General features: G+C 35.0%; 1 protein-coding gene across 2 annotated transcripts in view; it reads right to left on the bottom strand.

Moving 5' to 3' along the window:
• Nucleotides 1-523: 523 nt before the first annotated feature.
• GLMN (glomulin, FKBP associated protein) overlaps nt 524-27,441 on the bottom strand; it is a 51,391-nt gene continuing 24,473 nt past the window's right edge. For both annotated transcript variants that reach the window (XM_024119818.3, XM_024119819.3), the window contains exons 8-19: nt 24,662-24,849; nt 22,485-22,538; nt 21,050-21,080; nt 20,855-20,944; nt 19,895-19,936; nt 19,725-19,798; nt 18,421-18,505; nt 15,463-15,569; nt 14,643-14,706; nt 1,735-1,846; nt 849-931; nt 524-739 (exon numbers count right to left, since the gene is read on the bottom strand). In XM_024119818.3, coding sequence (XP_023975586.1) covers nt 629-739; nt 849-931; nt 1,735-1,846; nt 14,643-14,706; nt 15,463-15,569; nt 18,421-18,505; nt 19,725-19,798; nt 19,895-19,936; nt 20,855-20,944; nt 21,050-21,080; nt 22,485-22,538; nt 24,662-24,849 — 1,041 coding nt within the window. In that variant the 3' untranslated portion in view covers nt 524-628. The remainder of the gene's footprint in view (nt 740-848; nt 932-1,734; nt 1,847-14,642; nt 14,707-15,462; nt 15,570-18,420; nt 18,506-19,724; nt 19,799-19,894; nt 19,937-20,854; nt 20,945-21,049; nt 21,081-22,484; nt 22,539-24,661; nt 24,850-27,441) is intronic.

Genomic DNA, 27,441 nt, shown 5'->3' with positions numbered 1-27,441 from the left:
TAGGGTAAAGGAAAAGTCAGTCATAAATACTTTTTTATAATACAAGCCAGCCAGTAATTCTAAAATTAATCTTCACAGATGCTTTCACATTGTGACTACTGCTGGAGAGCTGGTGATGATAGGACTCTGCCCCCTAAGACTCCTGAGGCAGGGAAAAAGGAAATTAAGAGAAGTAGTCAGCTGGTCCAAAGTCAAAATTTCTCTCTAAGCTGTCTTAGCTCTTAGTGGTGTGATAGCCAGTTTGATACTAGGAGTTCTAAAATGTAACACAGCATCTAACTGGAACATAAAGTGTATCAGTATTTTTATAAACTCCTCACTACAACTGTATGAATGAATAAAGGCAATTCCAGTACAGAAGTCATAATATAAAATTATTGATTTGTATTGGATTTTCCATAGTAGTATTTAAAATACACATGGGCATTATTTACCATGTAGATATCTTTTTAAAACCAAACAATACTACTGATCCATAACGTGTCATTGCTGAAACGGATAAATGAGAAAAGCTACATTTATTTTCTATCAGTGTGTTTTACAGAAAAGCTTTTATAAAGATATTAAATAAACATAATGGAAAATATAGTATATTACTAGATTTTATTTAGGGGATGGAGCTTTCACTTTATCCCATATTTTCCTCAGAGGTAGACTTTGTTTTTATTTCAATGAGTTCTTCTACTCGAGCCAGAACACTTTCAATCAAATCAAATGTGAAAAGAGCTGAATGTAGGACCTGCAATGCCAAGAAAAATTAGTGTTATTAAGGCAGCCTTTAAAGCAAAACAAAGCAAAAAAGAGAAAAGACTTCAGCTGTATGTAGCTTAGGAAAATTTCATATCTACCTTAAGCTGCATTTCAGGAGGCATATTTGGGATCTCTTCTCTACCTACAGTTATAGAACAAAGATCTTTAGACTTCTGGACTTCTGTAAGAGAAAAAAAAAATTGTGTCACACTTAATCATTAAAACAACTCTCAGATTTCAATAATAAATTTATAAGCTACTTTAATCATTTACTAACTTAAAAAAATGCCACTTATTTGTATAAATTAAGCCTTATTGTTTAATAACTCAGGGATGCTAAAATCAAGCTATGAACAAACAAAAATATTAAAATTCTGCAACATGTGAATTAATGTTTCTTTAGGTGAATAGTATTTTGGCATGTATAGGATGAATGAAACTTTTAAAACTTTTTTCTTCAATATAAAATCAGAAATATACCTGTCACACTAAAAAAGACAAAATTTTTAGTAATGCCTACAGAAATACCACCATAGTGAAATGGAAAAGACCACAAGATTATTATAATAGAATTGCTGACTTTAAAAAGTAATTCTGGATCTAAGATTCTTTTTCATAATTTGTACAAACTAAGTAGAGGGTGAAGTGGGGGATGGACCCCACAATTCTAAAGGAAGTACAATGACATCCAAACAGAAATACTTGTGATACAATTAGATTCTTAATCAGACCTTGAGGTTTGAAACCAGAATATGCTTCAGTTTGGTTTAAATCTTTGTTAACCCAATTTCAGTGTTAACTGGCATATAGATTTGCCAAGAAACATTTTAATTATAAATAAAATGACTTAGCTATCACAGTTCCCTGTTTGCTCTAAGTTAGACAAGTACAAGATAAAGGTCTTTATTTTGAATATAAATGACAGTTCAAAAAAATATGACTAATTTTTAGACCTAACTGAAAATGAAACTTCACATTACCAACCTTGGCTATTTTTAATTTCTGCTTCATAATGTGCTTTTGACATATTAAGACCTGTATGGAGTGGCTTTAAGAAATTATTCTCAATCTTTTCGAGTTCTGTCCATAATCCAGTCTGTTTGGAAGAATTAATGAAACAATTAGTTATTTGGTTCAAGATGTATTGATTGCCTACTAGTATTAAACATGTGCTGACAGTTGGAGAAAGAGAAATGAGTAAGACATGATCCTTGCCTTTCAAGGTAGAGTTGACTGTTTAATAATACATTCATTACTACATCTAGTTATTTTTATCTATACCAATCAAAACAAAAATGAACTTGTTCATACACTCATTACTGTGCCATTTGGATAGCTCCTGGTTTTGAGATCTTAGAAGTTTTAGAAGTAACTAAAGTCTTAAAGTCTAATTAAAGTCTTAGAAGTAACTTAGAAGTTTTATCCATGAGAAAATTATTTGAGAATAATCCACACGGTCTGAGACATTTCTCTTTCCTTATAAACCATCCCCACAATGACTCTACCTTATAAGTCCCTTCAACTCTTTATCTTTCAAATGATATTCCTGTCACATATCTAGTTCCAAGGGATTCTCCTCCTTCTCTATTGATGGAAACTTTTCTAACACAAAGCTGATACAGACTTTCTTGGGGACCAATATACATGGAGATTTTACCTACCTAGGACAGCTTAGGGTTATTCTGTCATTTGTATTAGAGGTTTTTATTCCAAGAGCATTTCCTCCTAGTACTAAAGGAAGGGAATCATAAAGTCTTAATTTAAAAAAAAAAGAAAGGAAGGAAGACAAAGAAAATTCATTGGTATTGCTAAGTTTTCAGGTACTTATTACAAAGGAAAGTATCTTAGGCAAAAAAGGGAAACTTAGGAATCCAGTTATCCTTAACTAGAACTGGATCACATGAAAATCTATATTGTAATGAACTTATTTTGATCCAGGTAGTATATAACATTTAACATATATAGCCCTCCAAAATAAAATCTACACGTCTGTGTTGAATAATTTATATTTCACTGTCACATACATCCTTTTAATTTAAATCTGTCCTTTCTCATTATTCCTATATTGCTAGGAAAAGTGGAGTTCTTGAGAGGAACTATCAAGAATCCAAAACCTCAAAAATATGCATACTTTTTCACTCAGAATCTATGAACTTAATCTGGGGAAGAATTAAATATGTATGTTATAATGATTCCACTGAAGAGATGTTTATAAAAATATGTTTAAGTAGTGAAAAATTGTAAGTAATGACAATTTTTCACAACAGGAGCAGAGTAAATTGTGGTATATCCACACAATGGAAAACTACACAGCCATTAAAATAGTGTTCTTCAATACATATTGGTGAGTGGAAAAAAGGTTACAGCATGACTCGTATAATATGATCTTTTTTAAAAAAGAAGTATGTACAGATTTGCTGGTATAAAGCCTAAAAGGGCATACACTATAATGTCAAAAATAAATGGTGAGATTTTGATTATTACTTTTCTTTTTGCTTATTTATCCTGATTATTAAACAATGAACCTGTTTTAATTGCATATTTTAAAAAACATTTTTTAATGTTTTTAAACTTCCATTGAAATTAAGTTTTCTTGTCCTCACATGGAAACGTGGGTTACACATTAGTACAGCAAAAACGTCAACCAGTAGTCACACAGGATGTCAAGCATGTTACTCTACCACACACACCCACTGCTCTCATTTCTCTTACGTTCCTCCCTCTCTCTCCAGTGTTTTCTTTACCTTTCTCTATCCTGCCCCCACTTTTTAAAACCTTGTTTCCCTTTACCTCTAAGCTGAAAAGTAGAACCCACCACTACTGGCTAATATCACGGATGGCTTTCAAAGCTACAGAGGTTACTGATGACCCTCTACAGATTAAACCACATTCAGACATAAAGAATATAGAGAAAACACCTTTTTACTCATACCTAGCTTTGTCAAATGTAAACATCCTACCATATTTACTTTACAAAATACATTAGATATGGTTGAAGCCCTCTTTATCCAAGAGAAAGCCATTAACTAAGCTATGTAACATTTTCTAAAACTTGAGGTTTTAGCATTCTTAATTTATACAATATATCACAATTTTGCATGTTTAAAACTTATACAAATGATATCACAGTGTACATATCCTGCGTTAGCTCCCTTTTGTTCAATCCTATGTTTTTGAGGGTTATTTGTGTTATAGCTCTAATCCTTTCATTTTATTTTTATTTTATTTTTTTTTTTGGTATATGGGCCTCTCACTGTTGTGGCCTCTCCCATTGCGGGGCACAGGCTCCGGACGCGCAGGCTCAGCGGCCATGGCTCACGGGCCCAGCCGCTCCATGGCATGCGGGCTCCTCCCAGACTGGGGCACGAACCCATGTCCCCTGCATTGGCAGGCAGACCCCCCAACCACTGCGCCACCAGGGAAGCCCCTAATCCTTTCATTTTAATTGATATATAGGCATCCCATTATACTATACCTTTTATCCTGTTACTAGTTTTTTTAGTACTTCAAACAATGCTCACTGAAATTGCTGCATATGTTTTCCTATTCACATGGAATAAAAGTTTTTCTAGGGTAGCATTCTTCAAAATATTTTAACCATGGCCCACAGTAAGAAATATAATTTACATCACAACTCACATTTATTTATATAGTTGAAACAAAAGTTTCACAGAATGTCCTTTCTATTTATAACATCAAATATAGCCTGGTCCTTTCCTTTTTATATATTATTTTTTAATGTCAGGTGTATTGAGGTATCATTTACATACAGTAAAATAAACAATTTTTAGTTGTACAGTTCTGAGTTTTGACAAAGATATTTAGTTGTATAACCACCACCACTATAGTTTCATGACCCCCCTTGTGCCCCTTTGTAGTCAGTTTTCTTCCCCCACCCCCAGAGAATCACTGGTCTGATTTTTGTTTATATAATTTTTGCCTTTTCCAGAATGTCATATAAATGGAATTACTACTGTGTAGCTCTTTAGTAGAGTGATATTGTGATTTATAGCAAATATTTGGTCTCCATCCTGTTCCTGGCAAAGAGCTCCTAAAACTCTTGAATTTCCTAAGTGAAGAACAGTAAAACTGTCTTTTGTTATTTATAACAAGCCCTTTCAGCCATGAATATGACTTTTGGAAAGCCCCTAATAAGAATGGGGGCTGGTTGCCAGAGGAATCAACCATGTGATTAGAGGGTTCCAACTTTCAGCTCCTCTCACCACAAACTCCTGGTAGGGGAGAGGGCTGGAGACTGAGCTCAATGACCAATGGCCAGTGATTTAATCAATCATGCCTATGTAATGAAGCCTCCATAAAAACTCAGAAGGATGGGGTTCAGAGAGCTTCTGGGTTGGTGAACACGTAGAGGTGCTGGGACAGTAGTTTAGGAGAGGGCATGAAAACTCAGCACCCCTTCCCTCATACCTTGTCTATGCATCTCTTCCATCTGGCTGTCCCTGAATTACATCTTTCTACAATAAACCGGTAATCTAGTAAGTAAAATGTTTTCTTGAAGTTCTGTGAACAGCTTTGGCAAATTAATCGAACCTGAGGAAGGGGTCGTGGGAACCTCTGACTGATAGCCAGTCTGTCAGCAGCACAGATCAATACCTGGACTTATGATTGGTATCGGAAGGGGGCTAATGTTGTGGGACTGAGCCCTTAGCCTGTGTAATCTGATGCTATCTCCAGGTAGAGTGTCAGAAGGGGACTGAATTGTAGGATATCTACTTGGTGTCAAAAAAAATTGCTCGCTATGGGAAAATCGCTACACATTTGGTGACCAGAAGTGTAAAAAATGAAGTGAAGTACTGAGAGTACAGCAGAAACACCGGAATGTTTTTCCTCTACAGGTAGAAACTGACAAAATTATTCTAACATTCATATGGAGAAGCAAAGGATCTAGAACAGCCAAAAATTTTTTTAAAGAAAAAAGTTGGCAGACTCACACTACTTGAGTGTAAGACTTAACTATAAAGCTACAGTAATCAAGATAGTGTGGTACTGGTGAAAGAAGAGACATAGGTCAATGGAACAGAACAGAATACAAAAGTATACCCACACTTATATGATCAACTGATTTTTGACAAAGGTGCCAAGACAATTCAAGTTAAGTACAGCCTTTTCAACAAATAGAGCTGGAGTTGAAACAAAACCTTAAACCATACTTCTTCACCATATAAAAAATTTACTTGAAGTGGATCATAAACATAAATATAAAATCTAAAACTATAAAACTTCTATTAGAAAATTTGTGACCTTAGGTTAAGCAAAGATTTCTTAGAACCCAAAAAAGCATAAATCATTTAAAAGATCAAAACTGATATGCTGGACTTCATCAGAATTTAAAATTTCTGCTCTTTGAAAAATTCTATTAAGATAATGAAAATACAAGCCACAGACTGGAAGAAAATATTTACAAAAACCATATCTAATAAAGGACTTATATCCAGAATACAGGAAAAAGTTTCCTTTAAAAAAAGTTGGTCTAAGTTGAAAAAATTTTCTTTCACTCTTACTTAGTAATAGAAATTATTTGAAATCTTATTCCCAAAATGATAAATTTAATCTTATATTCATTCTTTGGTGTAAATGAAGAACTAAGCTTCACTAATTAATTCTCTTCAGCCAACAGGTTTAACCTAACTACTGATTCAGGATTTTTAAAAGGAAATGTATCTTTTATCAAACATTTTTCTTGAATGTTTTAAATTTCTCCTTTAGAGAGTAATGATTAAAAGTTTACAACAGAGAAATGAGATGTAACAATATATCTAACTTTATATTCAGACTGAATTCATTAATAAATTCTATTCAGTAATGTCAGAAACATATACTAGTTAAAGCAATTACATTTAAGCCTTCCTTCTATAACAGTAATGTCTTCTGCAACCAACAGATAAGTTTAACATACTGAAATATATAATCATGTCTTCCTGCGGTTTCAGATTTCATTTCTTAGGCATGCCAGAAAATCAGACACATAATGTCAATTTTGCCACTCAATATTATTTTTGAAAATATCTGCCACATAAGATTGCTTTCCAACTAGAAAAACATGAATATTATTCCTGAGTTCTTATGCCCTACTTAGAACTTTCCATAGGAACAATAAATGAATTTTGATATGATGTAGTGGTCATGCTTAGCTCTAATCACTGAAAAAAGTTTCATGAGTTTGGTTAATCAGTGAACCTTAAAAATTAACAATTTTCACCACTTTTACAATATATTTATAATATCCAGAGGGATTTCCTTGGATACCAAAGCTTTCCAAAATAAAATACACTGACTTCAAACAACTTTGGTAGTGCTTCTGACAATTTAAAAAGATAATTGCCCATAGTTCTGCTCTGTTACTTGTCATTCCTGTAAAAAATTTTCTACTTTAAGTTTTAATGACCCACAGTGTGTTTCCAATTCAGTAAATGTAGGTAATCTTTAGGTGTGTGTAAGGTTGAGCTGAAACAATACAACATCATATTGTTTTGCAAAAACCAGATATCAATTTAAGTGTTGCACAATTTATAATAAGTCTCATCAAGAAGCATCATAACCTTTGCATACATTTTGCAATACAATTTGATAAAACATCACATTACCATTAAAACATACTTCTAAATAAATAAATCTAGACACAATCAAACACTGTATATGTTGGGAAAATAATCTTTCCAGGTCCAAATGAGCCATTTTCTCATTTGCCAAATAATATGCAATTATATATGTTGATAATAAGGTTTCTTTTCATCTTTCAAAACGTTAGGGTGCCTCATTCACAAGTTCAACATGTTGTTTCTAGCTGTCTCTAATTTTGAAGGTATTAAGCTTTCATTTGCAAGAAAAATTATACTTTAGACTATCATTTTCATTGGGTATTTACTTTTGATGAAACTATCTTAAATAGTCTTAGCTTTAAAGTCTTACACTCATTTTCTTTCTTTTTAGAATGTGGCTCAAATTAAGGCTAAGTTTACTAATTATAGAGTCAATACTTTTTTGAATATTGTCACTCTTTACAGTTTCAGATACAGTTGAATGTGAACATGTTTCTGTATTTTTCACTTATTTTTGTTATTGTCATGAATTTGAAAAAAATATATCTCCCTCAATAAAAGTTCATTCTGAAAATACAGATTAAAATAATTTGCTTGTAAAACTTCACTATTTTACTGACAGCAGGTACAATTTATTTCCCAATTAACTACATACTATGTTATATGTTACCATAAAGTTAAACTGTACAGTATCATAGCCTTTCTGCTAACTGACCACTAAATACGTAAGAGATATTGGTAAGCAACATGCATCTTATTCCTAGGCAATCTGTCATATCCCCTCCACTTTCAAACACTGTTCTTTGCAATTGACCACAAAATTTGCTGCAATATCCATAACTCTTACTAAGAATCTGTGCAAGCAACCTGATGTTTCAATTATAGTCTATTTCATTTTGTAAAAATTGCCAGTCTGAACCACTAAATTGATTTAATGACTCTCTAATATGCTTGGTTATGACCAGCGTTTGAAGAACAGTGCTCTAATTATATAGCTTAGGAGAGAAGTTGCTGAGTTAAGAGTATTTATTCTTCAACTCCACTGGATAATGCCAAATTGCCCAAAAAGGATTATCCGCTTTGTTTCATCACTGTGCTGGATCCTAACCTATGCTACCCACCTTTTTTAACATTCGCCATTTTGATGGGTGTGCAGTGGTATCTTACTGCAGTTTTAAGTTACACTTCCATAAACACTAGTGATACTGGGAATCTTGTCTCGTGGTTATTGGCCATTTGGGTTTCCTCTTCTGTGAGCTGCCTTACAATATGTGTATCCTTTACCTATTTTGCTGATTTGTGGTCTTTTTCTTCTTGCTTTGTAGTTATTTTTTCAATACTAACTATTGGATGGAGAAAGGAAGATTTTTTTTTTCTCTTTTTGTGGCTTTTTCAGTTTGTACACATTTTCTTTTCTTCAGGTTTTAGTTTCAATGTTATTAGGTTTATCAATCTACTTTTTTTGTGGTTGGTGCTTTTTTACTTAAGAAACCCTTAGGTCATACAGATCTTTTCTTATAATGTGTTCTAAAAATTTCTAAGTGCCTTTTCAATGTTAAGTCTTTAATCTGTTTGGAATTTTGTTTTGTATATGTGAAATAGGCATCTAATCCCCCCTTCCCCATACATATGACAAATTACCCAGCATCATCTATTGAAGAGTCCTATTCTTCCTTTCCAATTTGTAATGGCATCTCCAATTCAGACAGGAAGTTCAGTGCAATGGTATAATTAAGAATGTTAGCTCTTGGAGATTGCCCAAGTCCAAAAACTGGCTCCTTCACTAGCTATGTGACTTTGAGCAAGTTCTACTTACCCTCACTACGCCTCAATCTCCTCATCAGTAAAATGAAGAAAAAAGTAATACTTACCTTGCACAGGATTAAATAATACGTGCTTAAAGCACAACTTGGCAAATGGTTCTTAATAAATATAAGCTACCATTAGCAGCAGCATCATATATATCTATTATATATATTTTCCACAGATATCTATTTTTAGGTTCTCTACTGTTTTCTACTAGTCAATCTATCCAGTCCCGTGGCAATACTACTCTAAACGACTATGGCTTTATAATAAATTATGATATCTGGCAAGTTCCTGTCCACATACCTTGCTCCTCAAAGTTGCTGTGGCTATTCTCGGCCCTTAACTGTTCCATATGAAACTTACAATCATCAAATTCCATTTAAAAAAACTAATGGGTATTTTGAATTATACTGAATTTTTAGATTAATTTGAGAAGAACTGACAACTTTAAGATACAAAATCTTTCCATCCACATAAGTATTCAAATCTCTACTTAAATCTTTTTTATATCTCTCTATAAAGTATTATAATTTTCCTCAAGAAGTTTTACACATATTTTTACATGTTTTCCTAAGTATCTCATATTTTCGTTGCAATTATAATAAAAATATTTTCTGGTTGACTAAGAATTTTTATCACGATTATGTACTGAATGTATCAAATGCTTTATTTTTTCCTGCAACTATGTATTTCCTCTACTTTAACCTACGAATTACATTACCTTGCATTACTGGAATAAAACCAACTTAGTCCAATGACTTAAAAAAATTTTTTTTCCTAGATCTGGTTTGGAAATATTAGTATCTATATTCATAAGTGAGATGAGCCTGTAACTTTACTTCAGCATACTATCCTAGTCTGTTTTGGTATTAAGGTCATATCTTACTAAACAGATGCATAACATTAAGCACAACTATTCTTTTTCTAGTCTTTTGAACATTTTATATAAGACTTGAGTATGTGTTTCTTGAAATTATGGTAAAAATTATCTGACCTTGTGATTTCTCTTAGTAGATTGTGGCAGTTTTGTTAGATTATATTTTCTAACCAATTCCATTTTATTGAAGTTTCCAAATTTACTGGTATGCTTTCATGTAATTTTATTCCTGTTTTTCAATCTGTGCTGTATTTATACTTCCTTTTTAATTAACATATTATGTCTTCATGCATTTTAAAAATCAATCTAAACAAGTATGTATCAGGAACTTTTACAAATCGAATTATATAAGATACCCAGCTGATTTTGATTAGGATCATATGCTAAGAAACAATAATCTAGAATGGCCCTGTCCAATGCCAAGGAGGAACTGAATTTTTAATTAAAAATTTTTAAAAATTAAAATTTAAATAGTCACATGTGGCTACTGTCTATTGGACAGTGTAACACTAGGAGGTCTTTATTAAGACTTTAGTTGTTCTTAATGGCAATAATTTAATACACAGCCCATAATCTAAAACCTATAATAAGGTAATAAAATGTGCCAAAATTAGGCTAAAGAAAATTTGTGCACATTCTGTTCAGCATAATTCCACAAATTTTTCATGTGATGAACAACAGTAATATTTTTAGAAGCACGTAGGAGTGAAGAAGCTATGGAAATAAGAATATTTTCTCTCTCCTACATTAAGATTAATAGATCTTTAAAAAAAAAAACACTACGAAGAAAATCATCTTAACATTTGTTTTATCTTCAGTGTCTAGAAAGTAACAAGATGTTAAAAAATAGTACTAAGGATAAAAATTTGAAATATTCATAAATGCTTACTTTAAAATTTTATACCCAAGTAACTCACTGGTGGAGTAGTTCTGAGATCTTTTCAGTTCTAGAGCTTAACTATACATTTCAAATTTCACTGCAGCCTGTCTCACAAAAGAGAGAAGGCAGTTTTATACCACAGTGAAATTTATTGCCAGAACAGACAGGGACCTTGCAAAAGACACAGTCAACCATGATAATGAAGAAATAAAAAGAAGGAAATGAATAAGACCCAGTTTTCCCTTTTCTAATTTGTGTATCACTTCTTATTTATGAAGTAATAGCGCAGAACTTCTATCACTTGTAATATTAAGGAATGTGCATAACCTTCAGTCACTTGGATCTGCAAATAACACACAAGGGATATGTTTTAATCTTGGAGAAAGAAACAATTTAAATGAGAACCTAAAATGTGGATTATATAGAACTATAAGTATGTGTTTGTATGCCAGATATCTGTTGTGTTTTCCTAAATGAAAAGCATATATGCATACGTTACATAATTCAATTTTTAAAAATTCTTGATACATAATTCTGGCCTTTACAATCTTACATTGCTTCCCTTGACCCTGCTCCTATTCTACATATTACAATCACAAATTATTTAGGAAAAGAATAGGTAAGCAGGTGGACAGGAAAGGATATGAGTAGATGGGACAGAAGGTGAGGGATAAATTATTATGGGCTATGTATTAGAATAAATTACTATAATTAAACAATTAACACTTACTTAAAGATACCTACCAAATAGTAGGGAACACTAGGTCTAAAAATTAAGTTGGTTTTACCAGTACAGATAGATGGAGGTTCAAGGTCCAAGAAGTTATGTCAAACTGAAGTGTGGGAGAAAGTGCCTTCAACTTATGCAAAGAGATAAAGAGACATGAAATAGTAAAGTAAGGAGGGGAATGATTTATGAAAAGAATAAGTCAGTTGACAGTAACCCAATATAGCAGGGAAAGAAGTGGATTATTATTCAATTATGAATCACTTTTTTTTGTATTTTAATGATTCTGTTCTTATTTAATTTTTCTATACACCTTTCTGATTGCTTTTCAGCTTTTCATCTGACTAGTTACCACCTCAGCACACTTAACTGCTCAAAAATAGGTACTGGTAGGAATCCTTTTGAATAAAACTACCCACAATTCAGCATCACTAGAGTATCATTTTGTTTCTTCTTTAATCACAATTTCTAAAACTCAGAAGTCTCTTATTTTTTGATTAACCACAGCAGACAGATTTGCCTCTCATTTATATACATGACCTACTGTGACTGCACTTGGAAGAAATGCTTCCATGATAAACAAGCTGCCTCAAAGATGTTAGGTTGCCATCTTGGACTGATTTTTTGGCCAATTTCCTTGGTATAATTCTTACAGTAACTTGCATGGCAATACTACGGAAAATTTGTTCCCTAAGAAAAAATTTTAAAAACCATTAAATAAGAAAGCAATCTTATAAGCTGGTTATATCCTTTTCTTCACTGTACAATGTTCAAGCCAAATAAATGTGAGGCATTATCTGTGGATATCATAGTAGACATTGCACAATGCTAAAACTGCTTTGCCTTCCCTCTCTAGGCAGAGGCCTGTTTGCTGCCCCTGTGCTCACTCTTAATCAAAAAGATTCTTTTTCGTCCTGTCAGGCAAATCAGATCATTTCTAGGTATGGCCTCATCCTGATGAAAGTAACAACTCATACCATACTCTAAGGACATCTTCCTGAAGCCTCAGGGCTTCCACTGCCACTGAATTTACTTGTTATCTTTCTCTTTTTATCACAAAGAAGGAGTCAGGATTTAGTTTGTGATTCAAAGGTTCTGGTCACTGCCTGGGGTGATAGCTATTTCTGCCACTTAGTATGCCCTTGTGCAAGTTAAAGATCCTTCCTGTGCTAACACTGTCTATGAAAAATAAAAACTAAAGAGCACTTATAGCATAGTGAAGAATAAATGATAGCACCTGGCCAGAATAGAGCTGCCACTGGCAGGGGCTAGGGATGGGTGTGGAATGATGATGTCAGAATTAACTGGGAGGAAAAAAGGGAACTTATTGTAATGATAGTAATGTTCTATATTTGGTAAGGATTTGGATAACAGATCTAAGCATTTGTTAAACCTCAGTGAATGTACAATTTGGGCATTTCACTTTATGTAAACTTTAACTCAAAGAAAAACTATAGACAAATATTTAACTCTTCTTAATGATATACATGCTGAAATATTTATGGTAAAGTACGCTGATGTTCGCAGTTTACCTTGAAATGCAACAAAAAATAAGAGACTAATGGATGGATAGAGGGTGGAGAGATGGATAAGTGATAAAAGCAGAGTACAATGTTAACGGTAGAATCTTGGTGGTGGGTAAATCAGTGATTGCTGTAAAATTCTTTCAACTTGGTTTTATGTTTGAGGGAAGGAAACCACTACTTTTTCCATAAACTTTTGATCCCAAATTATGATCTACTTAAATTAAAAAAGAAAAAAAAACCCTCTGGCATTCTTATATAAAAATCAATTACTTGGGCTTCCCTGGCGGTGCAGTGGTTGAGAGTCCGCCTGCTGATGCAGGGGACGCGGGTTCGTGCCCCGGTCCAGGAAGATCCCACATGCTGTGAAGCGGCTAGGCCCGTGAGCCATGGCCGCTAAGCCTGCGCGTCCGGAGCCTGTGCTCCGCAACAGGAGAGGCCACAACAGTGAGAGGCCAGCGTACCGCAAAAAAAAAAAAAAAAAAAAAAAAAAAAAAAAACCAATTACTTGCATTTCATTTATTACTTTCTAAAAAGTTTAATCACGCATGTAATTCAGGTAGTTACAGTTAATAAGATGACACATATACAGAAAGCAACTATTAGAATAGAGTAGGTAGGGACTTCCCTGGTGGCACAGTGGTTAAGAATCCGCCTGCCAATGCAGGGGACACGGGTTCGAACCCTGTTCCAGGGAAGATCCCACATGCCGCGGAACAACTAAGCCTGTGCGCCACAACTACTGAGCCTGCGCTCTAGAGCCCAAAAGCCACAACTACTGAAGCCCGAGCACCTAGAGCCTGTGCTCCGCAACAAGAGAAGCCACTGCAATGAGAAGCCTGCTCGCCACAACGAAGAGTAGCCCCCACTCTCCACAATTAGAGAAAGCCCAAGCGTAGCAACAAAGACCAAATGCAGCCAAAAAAAAAAAAAAAAAAAAAAAGAGCAGGTAGAGAGAAGATAAAAAGCAAGTGTAATTTTACTGTATGACAAATCTCCCTCAAATAGTTTTCTATTTATTGAATACCTCTAATGGTGCACTATTTCAAAAAATTTCAACTGCCTACACATTATTCAAAAGGTGCTGTTAATGGCTTTAGTGCTGAAAATGCTTCAATTTGTCATTTCTGATGAGGGGATATCAAATGATTTTATTTTATATAGCTCAGACTTAAATCATGAGCAATAGGTGGAGGTTAATAAATAAGATACGCAAATATATGTTGTTTCAAAAGGTTAGTTAAGTTAGGAGCTGCAACTTATCTACCTAACAAGGTTAAGCAATGTTTATAGCAAGAAAGCAGAGGTACAACAGGAAAAGAAAAGGGCAAGCTGGATGTGGGATGGTTAAGTGCTCCTGGGAATTAACTTCAAGTTGAAAGAATAATTGTTGGCACTTATCGGAGCTTTACAGCTGGGTAAATATTAATTATGGCTTAAGTAGGTATTGATAAGAAAATACAAAATGCTCCTCATACATTTGAATAATAGTTTCTTTTTCAAAAAATTCACTTACTTGATTGTCATTTTCATTATCTTTGATAACCAAATACCTCAGTAAGTTTAATGAAGCCATTATCCTGTTAATTAAAAATATATAATTTGTTACATACAGTACAGTTTCATATAATCAACAACTTCAATGAATAAGTTAAAATATAACTTAAAAATAAGTTAAAACCTTGGGTATATTTCTACAATTATGTTTGCCATTAGAAACTTCTCCCTTTAAAATATCTTATTACACATCTCACCCCCTTAACGTAACGTATTACTTTTGTTCTCCAAGTTCACAAAATATAATTGTGAAAATTACTATTCGTTTTTCCCCCAAGGGAGACTTGTTATCTTTAATGTTCGAGAGTACTGTCTTTTGTTTCCTGAATTTTAAGATTCCTTTTAAAAATGCTTACAACCATTTCTCAACGTTCATTGGAGGATACTGAAAGTAAAATGACATGTTGTATATGAAAAAAGTTGATGTATGTTCTGGAAATAAAACAATAAAATCCAAATGTATAAGCCTTTTATAAGTTATATACACGAAATTCTTAGTGTTTAGTCACCAGTGCTATAGTCCCAAATCTCTATGAGCTAGGTACATCAAAGGTACAAAATCATACTGTTAGTCATAGTTCTGGAAAGAAGAATTTTTTATTTTGTTTTTATATAATATCTAATTACTTAAATATAAAAATCTTTATGTAATTTGATGAACTAACCATTGATTATAAAATCACAGGAAAATACGTTTTATTTTAGTTTAGGTTCCCAAAGCAGGGGTTTCACATTTTATTCTGAATTTACTATGTGAACCTTAGTAATGGTCACCTCACCTATCTGAGTTTTGCAGTAGATCTGTTTCAGCACCCTCTGGGAGAAAAAGTACCAAATCTAGAAGGGAAATCAGCTGCGGTCCTGTAAACCATTTGTTATATGTTCTCTGAGAAGCAAAAGAAAAATTGAGAAAGGCTTTAAATAATAGGTTGTTAGACATATGTGTTTTTTTAATACCTTGATACTACAAAAATAAGCTATTACACATTTAAAATATATATTTTTAACTTTAATTTCCATTCTTTCATTCACTGTTTCTGGACACCTAGAACAAACCCTGCTAGTTTGAAAGCACTGGTGTACTCTTTCTCTGTTCTCTATATGAAATTACTGAGTATTCACAAATAGACTTCAGTTTCCATTAACATTTCACAAGTATACAGCAAAACAAAAAAGTCATATTATCAGTTTAAAAAAATTAATACAATTTAAATCTATAGTTAACAAATTTCAAAATCCAGGTTTTTAAAAAAGAGTAGAAATGGAGAAAAAAATATACAGGCATACCTCATTTTACTGCACTTCCCTTTACTGCATTTTTTACATATTGAAGGTTTATGGCAACTCTGTGTCAAGCAACTCTATCAACACCATTTTTCCACCAGCATTTACTCACTGCACATCTGTGTCACATTTTGATAATTCTCAAAATTTTCAAACTTTCATTAATATATATTTGTCATGGTGATCTGTGATCAGTGATCTCTGATGTTACAATCGTTAACTCCTTTGGGGCACCATGAACCACACTCATATAAGACAATGAACTTAATCAAAACGTGCTGTGTGTGTGTGTGTGTGTGTTCCAACTGCTTCAATGACTGGCCATTCCCCCATCTCTCTCCTTCTCCTTGGGCTTCCCTATTCCCTGAGACACAACAATATTGAAATTAGGCCAATTAATAACCCTACAAAGTATTCAAGTGAAAGGAAGAGTCATATATGTCTCATTTTAAATCAAAAGCTAGAAATGATTAAGCTTAGTGAGGAAGAATGTCAAAGGCCAAGACAGGCCTCTTGTGCCAAACAGCTAAGCCAAGTTGTGAAGGCAAAGGAAAAGTTCTTGAAGGAAATTAAAAGTGCTGCTCCAGGGAACACATGAATGATAAGAAAGTGAAACAGCCTTATTGCTGATAGGGAGACAGTTTTAGTGGTCTGGATAGAAGATCAAACCAGCCACAACATTCTCTTAAGCCAAAACGTAATCCAGAGCAAGGTCCTAACTCTTCAATTTTATGAAGGCTAAGAGAGGTGAGAAAGCTGCAGAAGAAAAGTTTGAAGCTAGCAGAGGTTGGTTCATGAGATTTAAGGAAAGTAGCCATCTCCAGAACATAAAAGTGCAAAGTGAAGCAGCAAGTGCTGACATAGAAGCTGCAGTAAGTTATCCAGAAAATCTAGCTAAGGTAATTAATGAAGGTAGCTATACTAACCAAAAGATTTTCAATGTAGATGAAAACAGTCTTACACTGAAACAAGATGCCATCTAGGCTTTCACAGCTAGAGGAGAAAATTCCTGACTTCAAAGCTTCAAAGGACAGGCTGACTCTGAGTAATATAGCTGGTGGCTTGAAGTTGAAGCCAATGCTTAATTTTTACCATTCCAAAAATTCTAGGGCCTGTAAGAATCATGCCAAATCTACTCTGCCTGTGCTTTATAAATGGAACAGCAAAACCTTGATGACAGCACATACGTTTATAACATGGTTTACTGAATATCTTAACCCTACTGTTGAGACCAACTGCTCAGAAAAAAAGACTACTTTCAAAATATTACTGCTCACTGACAATGTACCTCATCCCCCAAAAGCTCTAACGGAGATGTAAAATGAAATTAATGTTGTCTTCATGCCTGCTAACACAGTATCCATTCTGCAGCCCACGGAAAAAGGAGTAATTTCAATTTCAACTTTAAAGTCTTATTCTTTAAGAAATACATTTCATAAAGCTATAGCTGCCATAGACAGTGATTCTTTTGATGGATCTGCACAGAGCAAATTGAAAACCTTCCGGAATCATTCCTTATTCATGGGGAAAAGGTCAAAATATCAACCTTCACAGGAGTTGATTCCAACCCTCAAAGATGACTAGGAAGAGTTCAAGACTTCAGTGGAGGGAGTAACTACAAATGTGGTGGAAATAGGAATAGAACTAGAATTAGAAGTGGAGCCTGAAGATGTGACTGAATTGCTGCAATCTCAACGATAAAATCTGAACGGATGAAGAGTTGCTTCTCATGGGCGGGCAAAGAAAATTGTTTCTTGACACGGAATGGACTCTTGGTGAAGATGCTATGAAGACTGCTGAAATAACAACAAATGATTTAGAATATTACATAAACTTAGTTGATACAGCAGTCGCAGAGTTTGAGAGGATTGACTCCAATTTTCAAAGAAGTTCTACTGTAGGTAAAATGCTGTCAAACAGCATTGCATGTTACAGAGAAATCATTTGTGAAAGGAAGAGTCAATCTGTGTGGCAATCTTCATTGTTGTCTTATGTTAAGAAATTGCCTCAGACACCCCAACCTTCAGCAACCACAGCCTTGATCAGTCAGCTGCCATCAACATTGAGGCAAGACCCTCCACCAGCAAAAAGATTACAAGTCACTGAAAGCTCAGATGATGGTTAGCATTTTTTAGAAATAAAGTATTTTAAAATTAAGGTATGTACATTGAATTTTTAGACATAATATTACACTTAACAGACTAAAATATAGTGTAATTAACTTTGATATGCACTGGGGAAACCAAAAAATTTGTGTGACTCGCTTTACTGAGATTTTTGCTTTATTGTGGTGGTCTGGAACTAAACCCGCACCATCTCTGAGGTATGCCTGTACCCTAATACTAGAGATATAAAACGTCCATAGAGCAAAATTCCACATTAATATATTCCACAAATGAATAAATATATCCTACAAAATAAATTGATAAATGACACCTTAGTTATGTTCTTACCTTTAATGACATGTCAATTTGATTTTTGATATTTTGAATAATAAAAGCCTCCACACCTGAGTGATTACTTGTATTCAATAAGCACCTTTAAAGGAAAATTACAATACATTTGAAATTATCTAGACTGCATTATAATTAAATGATGATGAAAGTTTTACAAATTCAAATGGGGCATGTGCTATTTCTAGGAATACAAAAACCAGTGCAGACAATTAGCAAGGTGATCAACCAATTACAAAGTCACCTATTATGATTTCTGCCCTCACTAACTAGCAAATTCTATTTTAACTGGGTCTTTCCAACACGAAATTTCTATTAAACCAAATTTGAATCTTTTTATGCATATAGTTGCAATGATTTAATATGGCAAGGATGGTCACTAGTGTAATAGCCTAAAAACTCCCCAAATTATTCCCTGTTAGACTAGTCTGGTTAGACTAACTTAATTGCAAAGAAAGGAAACTCAGTAATGAGCTTAAGAAGAAGGGGGAGATTTTTGGGTAGGAATACAGGTAGATCAGAATAGGAAGCTTGTATAAGACATAAGCATTAAACTGAGGTTTCATAAACCTGCTCTATCACTAGAAATGAAAAAAAGACAGAATCAAGAGTGCTAGTATTGGCCAATCCCAAAGAACACTTCTTAGCACTCTGACATTGCCCCAATTTGGTTTTAACTCATTTTATTACCTAGGTATCAACAAACTAAGGTCTGCAGGCCAAATCCAGCCTACTGCCTGTTTTGTTTTATTGGAACACACTTACCCCCACTACAAAGTTGAGCAGCTGCAACAGAGACTGTGTGGCCCACAAAGACTATACTTACTTATGGCCCTTTAACAAAGTTTGCTGATCTTCAACTCAGAGAGTTGCTAGAATCTTTTCCTCCTCAAACAGTACTATTAATAAGCTCCACTGTTAAAGTGTATATAGCCTGTCAAAAGTTATAACTCCAGAGCCATTAATTTCAACTGTGAAAAATGGACATTATTGACATATGTAAAGCTCTAGCAGGAGCCCCACCAATCTCAGTTTAATCTTCTAAGTCTATTTTAATTTTAGAGTATTTCAATTAAACTGAAATATATACTATTATTCATGTAATATATATTTATATATGTATCCATAATTTTTGATTAACCATTCACTACCTATCACAGAGAAGAGAATTTATTATGATATGGCTTCCAAGTAGAGAAGAATTACATGTAAAACACACAAAAATACAGTAACCTAGAATAATTAATGGCATTAATTTGGTTTTTAATCAACCACACATTTCGCAATTAACCATGGATACATACCTAAATAAAGTATATTTGCCTTGTGGATCCAACTTGTTAATATACAGCTGAAGCATAGCTAAACCCTTTTTCCTCTAAAATGGAACAAAAATATTCTTACATAAACTAAAGATTAAATTATTTATTAAAATTTCTCACTGCAACTCATTTAGTTCCAGACATTTACATACCAATGTCTCAGTGGGGCACAGTGTCATTACTTTGACTAAGCCCTGGAAATAAAAAAAAATTTTAATTCAAACGTTAGATTATATTGACTACAAAGAAACAACTATATTATCAATGGACACTAAAAATTCAGAGAAATGAGGGTAAGAGATTTAAAGATGAAGTAAATTTTTCCCTGAGCCTTTCATTCTACTGTTTTGTCTACAGGGAGCTTAGTACAATCCATTTTGTAAGTGCTATTGAGTGGGTGTTACAAAGTATATCGTTAGAAGTAATTTTCAATTATGTCTAGAGTGGCAAAAAAAATGAAACCGAACATACAGAAATATAATCCAATAATTTAAAATAATCAGGCTTATTATACTAACAAAAGCCATCTTTTTCTATTTAAATAGTGGAAAAACAATTTTCTACATTGACATCTAAGACCTACTTGGCTATGATAACTAACGAACAGTGTAACTAATAAACAGGCAAAATAAATCACAGGAGGGAAAAAAAAAATGTCTTTGTAGTAATGAGTTATACACGCCTTGATGGAGTCCTGAGGACTTGAGTTATGATAAAAGTAAAGGAGCTTCATTTTCCAGGGTTTCTACAGAACCAAAGTGTTGAGGATGCAAGTTATGTTTTTCCACTAGATGCTATACTGTCAACTATAGTAGCCAATAGCCACATATAGCTATTTAAGTTTAAATTAATTTAAATTAAATAAAATTTAGAATTCAGTTCCACATTTCAAGTGAACATCTCAAGTGTTCAATGTGGCTAGTGGCTTTCAAACTGTATGGCACAGATAATAGGACAATTTTACCATCACTAAAAGTTCTGTTGGACAGCAAGGCACTACAGTTTTCAAAGGATATGGAGAAGAAAGTGGGAGAGGAGTCTGAAAAGACCTTTACTTAAGTTCAGAATAGGAAAGGGGCTTTTTTCAAGATTAGAATACATATTTTACTTACCTGAGGTACAGTAAGAAAACTCTTGATTTCTAAGTACTGGTGAAGTAGACTGTTGTCCTCTATTCTCAATAAACCATTCTCCAATAGATCCTACAGATGAAAATATACGCAGAGATACATATATGGTAAAGTCAACAGCTGTATTTGTTAACATGACTATGTATTTAAATTATAATGGGTGCAAACAAATCTTACCAATCCTTTGGAGAAAACAGACTCCTCTGTTCTGGAAGAGAATATTAAAATTTATCAACATGGTTTTCTAAACTGCTTTAGAATTATTCCTCATTTTAGGAAAAATAAAGCAAAAATTGAAATTTAAATACTTGAAAAATACATATTAAGGAGAAATTCTTAACCCACCTTTGATCTGTCTTTTGATTTGGCTACTGATATCCAAATCTAACCAAAAGCAGCCCACTCAGGGCTTATTTCCTGGTATCAGATCAGTAGATTTTCAACAGCAAGTGCTAAGAAATCAATTATACCTGATATAATACTAAGTATTCTAATTGATTAATCAGTAAAATCTTCTCAATTCTATATATATATATATATATATATAAATTAATGCTTTCTATTTGTGATTATTAAGTTTTACAATCATTGTTAACTAAATATTTAAGATCTGTGGCAAAAAATATTATCTCAGGCTCCAGGTTCTTATTCTAACCATACAAGGAATTAAAAATGTTATGTTTTTTGGCTCAATAACTAAACAGTTTGGAAATCTTAAGACTATAGAACTTAAGATTGAAATCAATACATATTCTCATTTTATGAATATAACAGAAGCTAAGTAAAAATGTAAAATCATTAAGACATATACAGGAAATTTACAGAGTTAATAACTACTTGTGCCAGGAGACCCTTGGAAATTCCTGCCTTGTAGGCCGAGGCTTTAGACATATGCCATGTTACAAATCTTCCTTCACCTGGGAAGAGATGGGATTAATAAACTGTCACTAGTATTCCTAGAGGATAGTACTGAAAGGCCCTGACTGATCTCAAGAGATAATTTAAACTAGTTATAGAAAAAGAAAACAAAGCATATAGAGTTCTGCAAAATTCTTAAATATCTGTCTGGGAAAACTATGCATACCTGTTACTTAGTAATTTTTTTTTAAAAGAGAAAGTCTTCCTTCTTATTAGTGCCTCAAATGAGAAAAGCTATTGAATAATATCACTATCAATAATCTAAGTTATAAAAGGTGGAGTTAAGACACTTCCTTCCTTTTGATGCAGTTCACAGTTTGTGTCCATGAAGCAAAACCAAGGATGAACTTCTTTTATTGACCACCCCTCCTTAGATCGGACGAGGCTGCAGTGGGATAGAGGTGGTTTAATTTATCAACTTCTGAAATAAGCACAGAAATCTTAGAAGCAGATGACTGGAAACCTCCTTAGAAGACAATATTTTAAAATTATCTTTAGTTTAAAATAAGAGATTTTGTTGTAAAAACCTCTTTGGTTCATTTCTATCTCTGCTGTGAATATCTGCTTCACTATTTTATAAAATAATCAATTAATTAACTAGGGTCTGGCAAAGAGAAAGTAGTCTCCCCTGATCTTGACAAGGACTATTTTAACATTACTATTTAATTCTGAGGTGCCATCTAAATGATCTTACCTTTGTAAAAGGACTTCAATATGCCCCATATTAAACTGCAAAAGGTATGATGGGCTAAAATAGAAAAAAAATGTATATATTAACACACACACACACACACACACACACACATGCACTTTTAGAAGTTTTACATACATAAATACTGTTATGGGTTGAATTGTGTCCCCTCAAAAAAGATATGCTGGAGTCCTAACTGCCAGTACCTCAGCATATGACCTTATTTGGAGAAAAAGTCTCTCTTTCTTAAAAAGTTGGGATAGTGATGGGCAGGGACAGAACAGGAACCCCCCACCCTGGGGACAGGATCTTTACAGAGGTAATCAAGATAAACTGAGGTCATTAATATGAGTCTTAATCCAATATGACTGGTATCCTTATAAAAGAGGGAAATGTGGACAGAGACAAGCACACAGGGAGAATTCTATATGAACATGAAGGCAGAGACTGGAGTGATGCATCTACAAGCCAAGGAACATCAAGGACTGCCAGTAAACCACTAGAAGCTAGGAAAGAAGCATGTAACAGATTCTCCTTCACAGCCCTCAGAAGGAACCAATCCTGACCACACCTTAACCTCAGACTTCTAACCTCTAGAATGATAAGATAATAAATTTCTGTTATTTTAAGCTATCCACAGTTTGTGGTACTTTGTTATGGCAGCTCTAGCAAACTAATATACATACCTAAGTCATTTTGGTGGTAGAGTGTGATTAAGGGTATATGCTCTGGGGTCAGACAGAACTATGTTTGAATTCCACCTATCCTACTAACTAGTTGTATGATCTTGGGTGGTATGTATCGTAACTTGTCTAAGCTAGTTACTTTCAACTGTAAAATGAGATAGTGCTCTATTTAGAAGGGTTATTATAAAGATTAGAGGGGCTTCCCTGGTGGCGCAGTGGTTGCGCGTCCGCCTGCCGATGCAGGGGAACCAGGTTCGCGCCCCGGTCTGGGAGGATCCCACATGCCGCAGAGCGGCTGGGCCTGTGAGCCATGGCCACCAGGTTCGCGCCCCGGTCTGGGAGGATCCCACATGCCGCAGAGCGGCTGGGCCTGTGAGCCGTGGCCGCTGAGCCTGTGCGTCCGGAGCCTGTGCTCCGCAACGGAAGAGGCCACAGCAAAGGGAGGCCCGCATACCACAAAAAAAAAAAAAAAAAAAAAAAAAAAAAGATTAGATAATATATACAAAGCTGTTATAATGTTTAATACATGGTAAACATGCAAGTGGTAGCTATTATTGCTATATTTACATACAAACATATCTCCAGGTATATTCACACCTAAATATACAAATTACACAAATACACCCAAGGCCTGCAACACAAATACACAATCCTTATTATCATGGACCTTAAAGTCTAAAAGGTGTTACATTATAGAAATATGTATTTATTTTTTAAAGTTTTGATTAAACTTTATGGGAAATGAAACACAAGGTCAAGCTCATTATAACAGGAAGATTCAGACTAAATTGGGTGGTAAAGAAGGCTTTCCTCAGAAAGCTATATTTAGGATAAAGATGGTTCTAAGCACGTACAAAGGTCTTATAGCAGGAAGGTTCATGACATATGTGAACAAGAAACCAAAAGAAGATCTGTGTTACTGGAGCACAGTAAACAAGAGGAAAGGTGGTAGGAGATCAATCAGGACAATAAACCAAGGACCAGATCATGCATAAGCTTGTCTCATGGGAAGGCATTTAAGACTTTATTCTTAGAGCCATTTAGAAAGCCACTGAAGGGTTTTCATTAAGGGATGACTCTTAAAAGCTTCACTTTCTATGTGTTGAGAATAAATTGGATTAAAAGGGATTGAGAGTAGATATATAAATATCCACTCAGGATTACATTAATAATCCAGTGAAAAGATGATGGCAATTTAGACCACCTTATTGGTAACTGGCCCAACAGCTTCAAAACCAAGCTGAGTTTAACACTTTGTGACTCTTGTCCCAATCATTCCTTATGTCTATTTCAACACCCACCCACCCAACCACTTTCACTACTTGATGACTACTGGCTTTAACAGATTATACGCAGTAATATTTAGCATAAAAATAGGTTTTGTTTATACTTCATTGAAAATGTACTAGTACATTAATAAACACATATTGGACATTAGATAAATGAGTTTGACGCTATTCCTTTCATAATACATAAATAAACAATAACTCCTACCTTAAGACCATTGGAAGCTGATCAATACTGATGCCCTGTACAAATACTAGATATGCCAGAGAAGCCATAGAGTCTGATAACTGTTTGTCTTCTTCTTCCTCAAATTCAAGATAATCCCAAGTCTTCTTTTTCCTTCCATGATTAAAAATCATTTTGAGGAAAGGGTGTCCAATTGCTGATAAAAATCCCTGTGAAATGGATAAAAAAGGAAGCTATAGCAGACACTCTACTGTGCCCTCTCCCACCCCATATTCACATCTTATAAAATCCCCATCCTATAAAATCCCCTCCTCTTGAGTGTGGGTGGGACCTGTGAGACTTGCTTCTAACCAACAGAATATGGCAAATGCCACCCCTATGATTAGATTATGTTATATGACAAAAGTGAAGGGCTTTTTGCAGATGTAATTAAAGTCCCAAGTCAGCTGATTTGAGTTGAGAAGAGACAGTATTCTCCATGGGCCCAACTTAACAGGAAGAACGTTTTTAAACAGGATCCAGGCCCTCCTTAAGAGTCACAGACTCACCCCTGCTGGCTTTAAAGAACTAAGCTGCCAAGTTATGAGTGGGGCTATGAAGAGGGTTGTCTGTCAGGAACCACAGGCAGCTTCTAGAAACTGAAAGTGGTCCCTGACCAGCAAGAAAATGGGGACCTCAATCCTACAGCTTCAAGAAGATAAGTTTTTGCCAACAACCTGAAGAAACCAAGTGGGTGGGAAGATGAAACAGTTCTGGAGATGGATGGTGGTGATCGTTACACAACAATGTGAATGTACTTAATGACACTGAACTATACAGTTAATGGTTAAAATGGTAAATTTTATATATATTTTATCACAATTTTAAAAATGCTTCAGAGATATTTGAGAGCAATCTAAAAATGTGAGACATACAAGTATCATGAAATGACAGTAAACTACTCAAATGAAGAATACTCTAGGAATGCTCTACTGACCACTATCTGCCTGGATACGGAGTGGGCAGGAGGAACACTAGCCAGTGGCTGAAGAGACAGAGGAAACAGTACTGATACCTCAGGTCATATGGGCTTTTGTGTTGTAAGAGAAAGAGAAGCATCCCTGCCTGAGTTAACTGACTACAGTTTTATGTTTGTTCATTTGTTTTAAGGGGAGAAGGAAAGAGAAAAAGAGAGACTTAAGAAATACAAGGTCACTCCTATGCCTCTTATACCATTTCCAATTCTAGTGCGCTGGAAAGCACCTGACCTTCAGTATCCAATGAAATTAATCTGAGTTTTGGCTCTACCACCTATTAACTGTTAGATACTGGCTTAGTTACCTAACCTCTTTAAAGCCTCAGTTTCCTTACCTAGAAAATGACATAATATGTATGTCAATATTTATTGAGAAGCTCCACAAAAAATGTTTAAGAAAGTTAAGGTCACAACAAACTACTATATAGAAGTCAAGGGAATGACAGAAACAGCTAAGCTAAAGCTGACCTTCCAGAGGTTGCAACGGCAAAGCCTCGGGCCTGAGTTCACGGTTCCGTGAGCTGCCTGTGGTGCTTGCAGAACCCCAGCCCATCCTCTCCCGGAGACTCCCCACGCACCCGTGGCCACGTAGCACCCCCCAAAGCTCCAGCCGTGCCCTGTTTGCCCTCCTGGGGAACCCCGCTCCTTGCGCCCAGGCCAAGCCCCATCCGGGGCCTGCCCGCGACCCGGTGGAAAAGGAATCAATAAATGCTTTTGCTGGTTTCCAGGAGAAGTGGGCTGGATGTCAGAGAGTTGTTACCATCAGTTCTCTGCAGTTTGGGAACTTCTGACCTGTATTCAAACTCACTGACTCAGCTGTGACCAGCAGTGAGTGACCTCAGCTGTGACCAGTCTACGGTTGAGCTTGTCCAAGGTGTTTACAACCACAAATTTCCCTCTGAGCACTGCTTTCACTGTAACCAATAAATTCTGCGAGGACTTCCAATACTATATTAAATAGAAGTTGCAAGAGTGGGCATCCTTATCTTGTTGCTGATTTTAGAGCCGTGTGGATGAAAGGCTCTTGGTGCTCCAGCCAGGCATCAAGGCTGTGCCTCTGAGGTGGGAGAGCCAACTTCAGGACACTGATCCACAAGAGACCACCCAGCTCCACGTAATATCAAACAGCAAGAATCTCCCAGAGATCTCCATCTCAACACCAAGACCCAGCTTCACTCAACAACCAGCAAGCTACAGTGCTGGACACCCTATGCCAAACAACTAGCAAGACAGGAACACAACCCATTAGCAGAGAGGCTGCCTAAAATAATAATAAGGCCACAGACACCCCAAAACACACCACCAGACGTGGACCTGCCCTCCAGAAAGACGAGATCCAGCCTCATCCACCAGAACACAGGCATCAGTCCCCTCCACCAGGAAGCCTACACAAGCCACTGAACCAAACATAGCCACTGGGGGCAGACACCAAAACCAACGGGAACTACGAACCTGCAGGCTGCAAAAAGGAGACCTCAAACACAGTAAGTTAAGCAAAATGAGAAGACAGAAAAACACACAGGAGATGAAGGAGCAAGGTAAAAACCCACCAGACTTAACAACTGAAGAGGAAATAGGCAATCTACATGAAAAAGAATTCAGAATAATGATAGTAAAGAAGATCCAAAATCTTGGAAATAGAATAGACAAAATGCAAGAAACATTTAACAAGGACCTAGAAGAACTAAAGAGGAAACAAGCAACGATGAACAACACAATAAATGAAATTTAAAATACTCTAGAAGGGATCAATAGCAGAATAACTGAGGCAGAAGAACGGATAAGT

The sequence above is a fragment of the Physeter macrocephalus genome, chromosome 4 (assembly GCF_002837175.3).
Source record: "Physeter macrocephalus isolate SW-GA chromosome 4, ASM283717v5, whole genome shotgun sequence".
Taxonomy (NCBI): domain Eukaryota; kingdom Metazoa; phylum Chordata; class Mammalia; order Artiodactyla; family Physeteridae; genus Physeter; species Physeter macrocephalus.
This window is presented reverse-complemented; position numbering and strand designations above follow the sequence as displayed.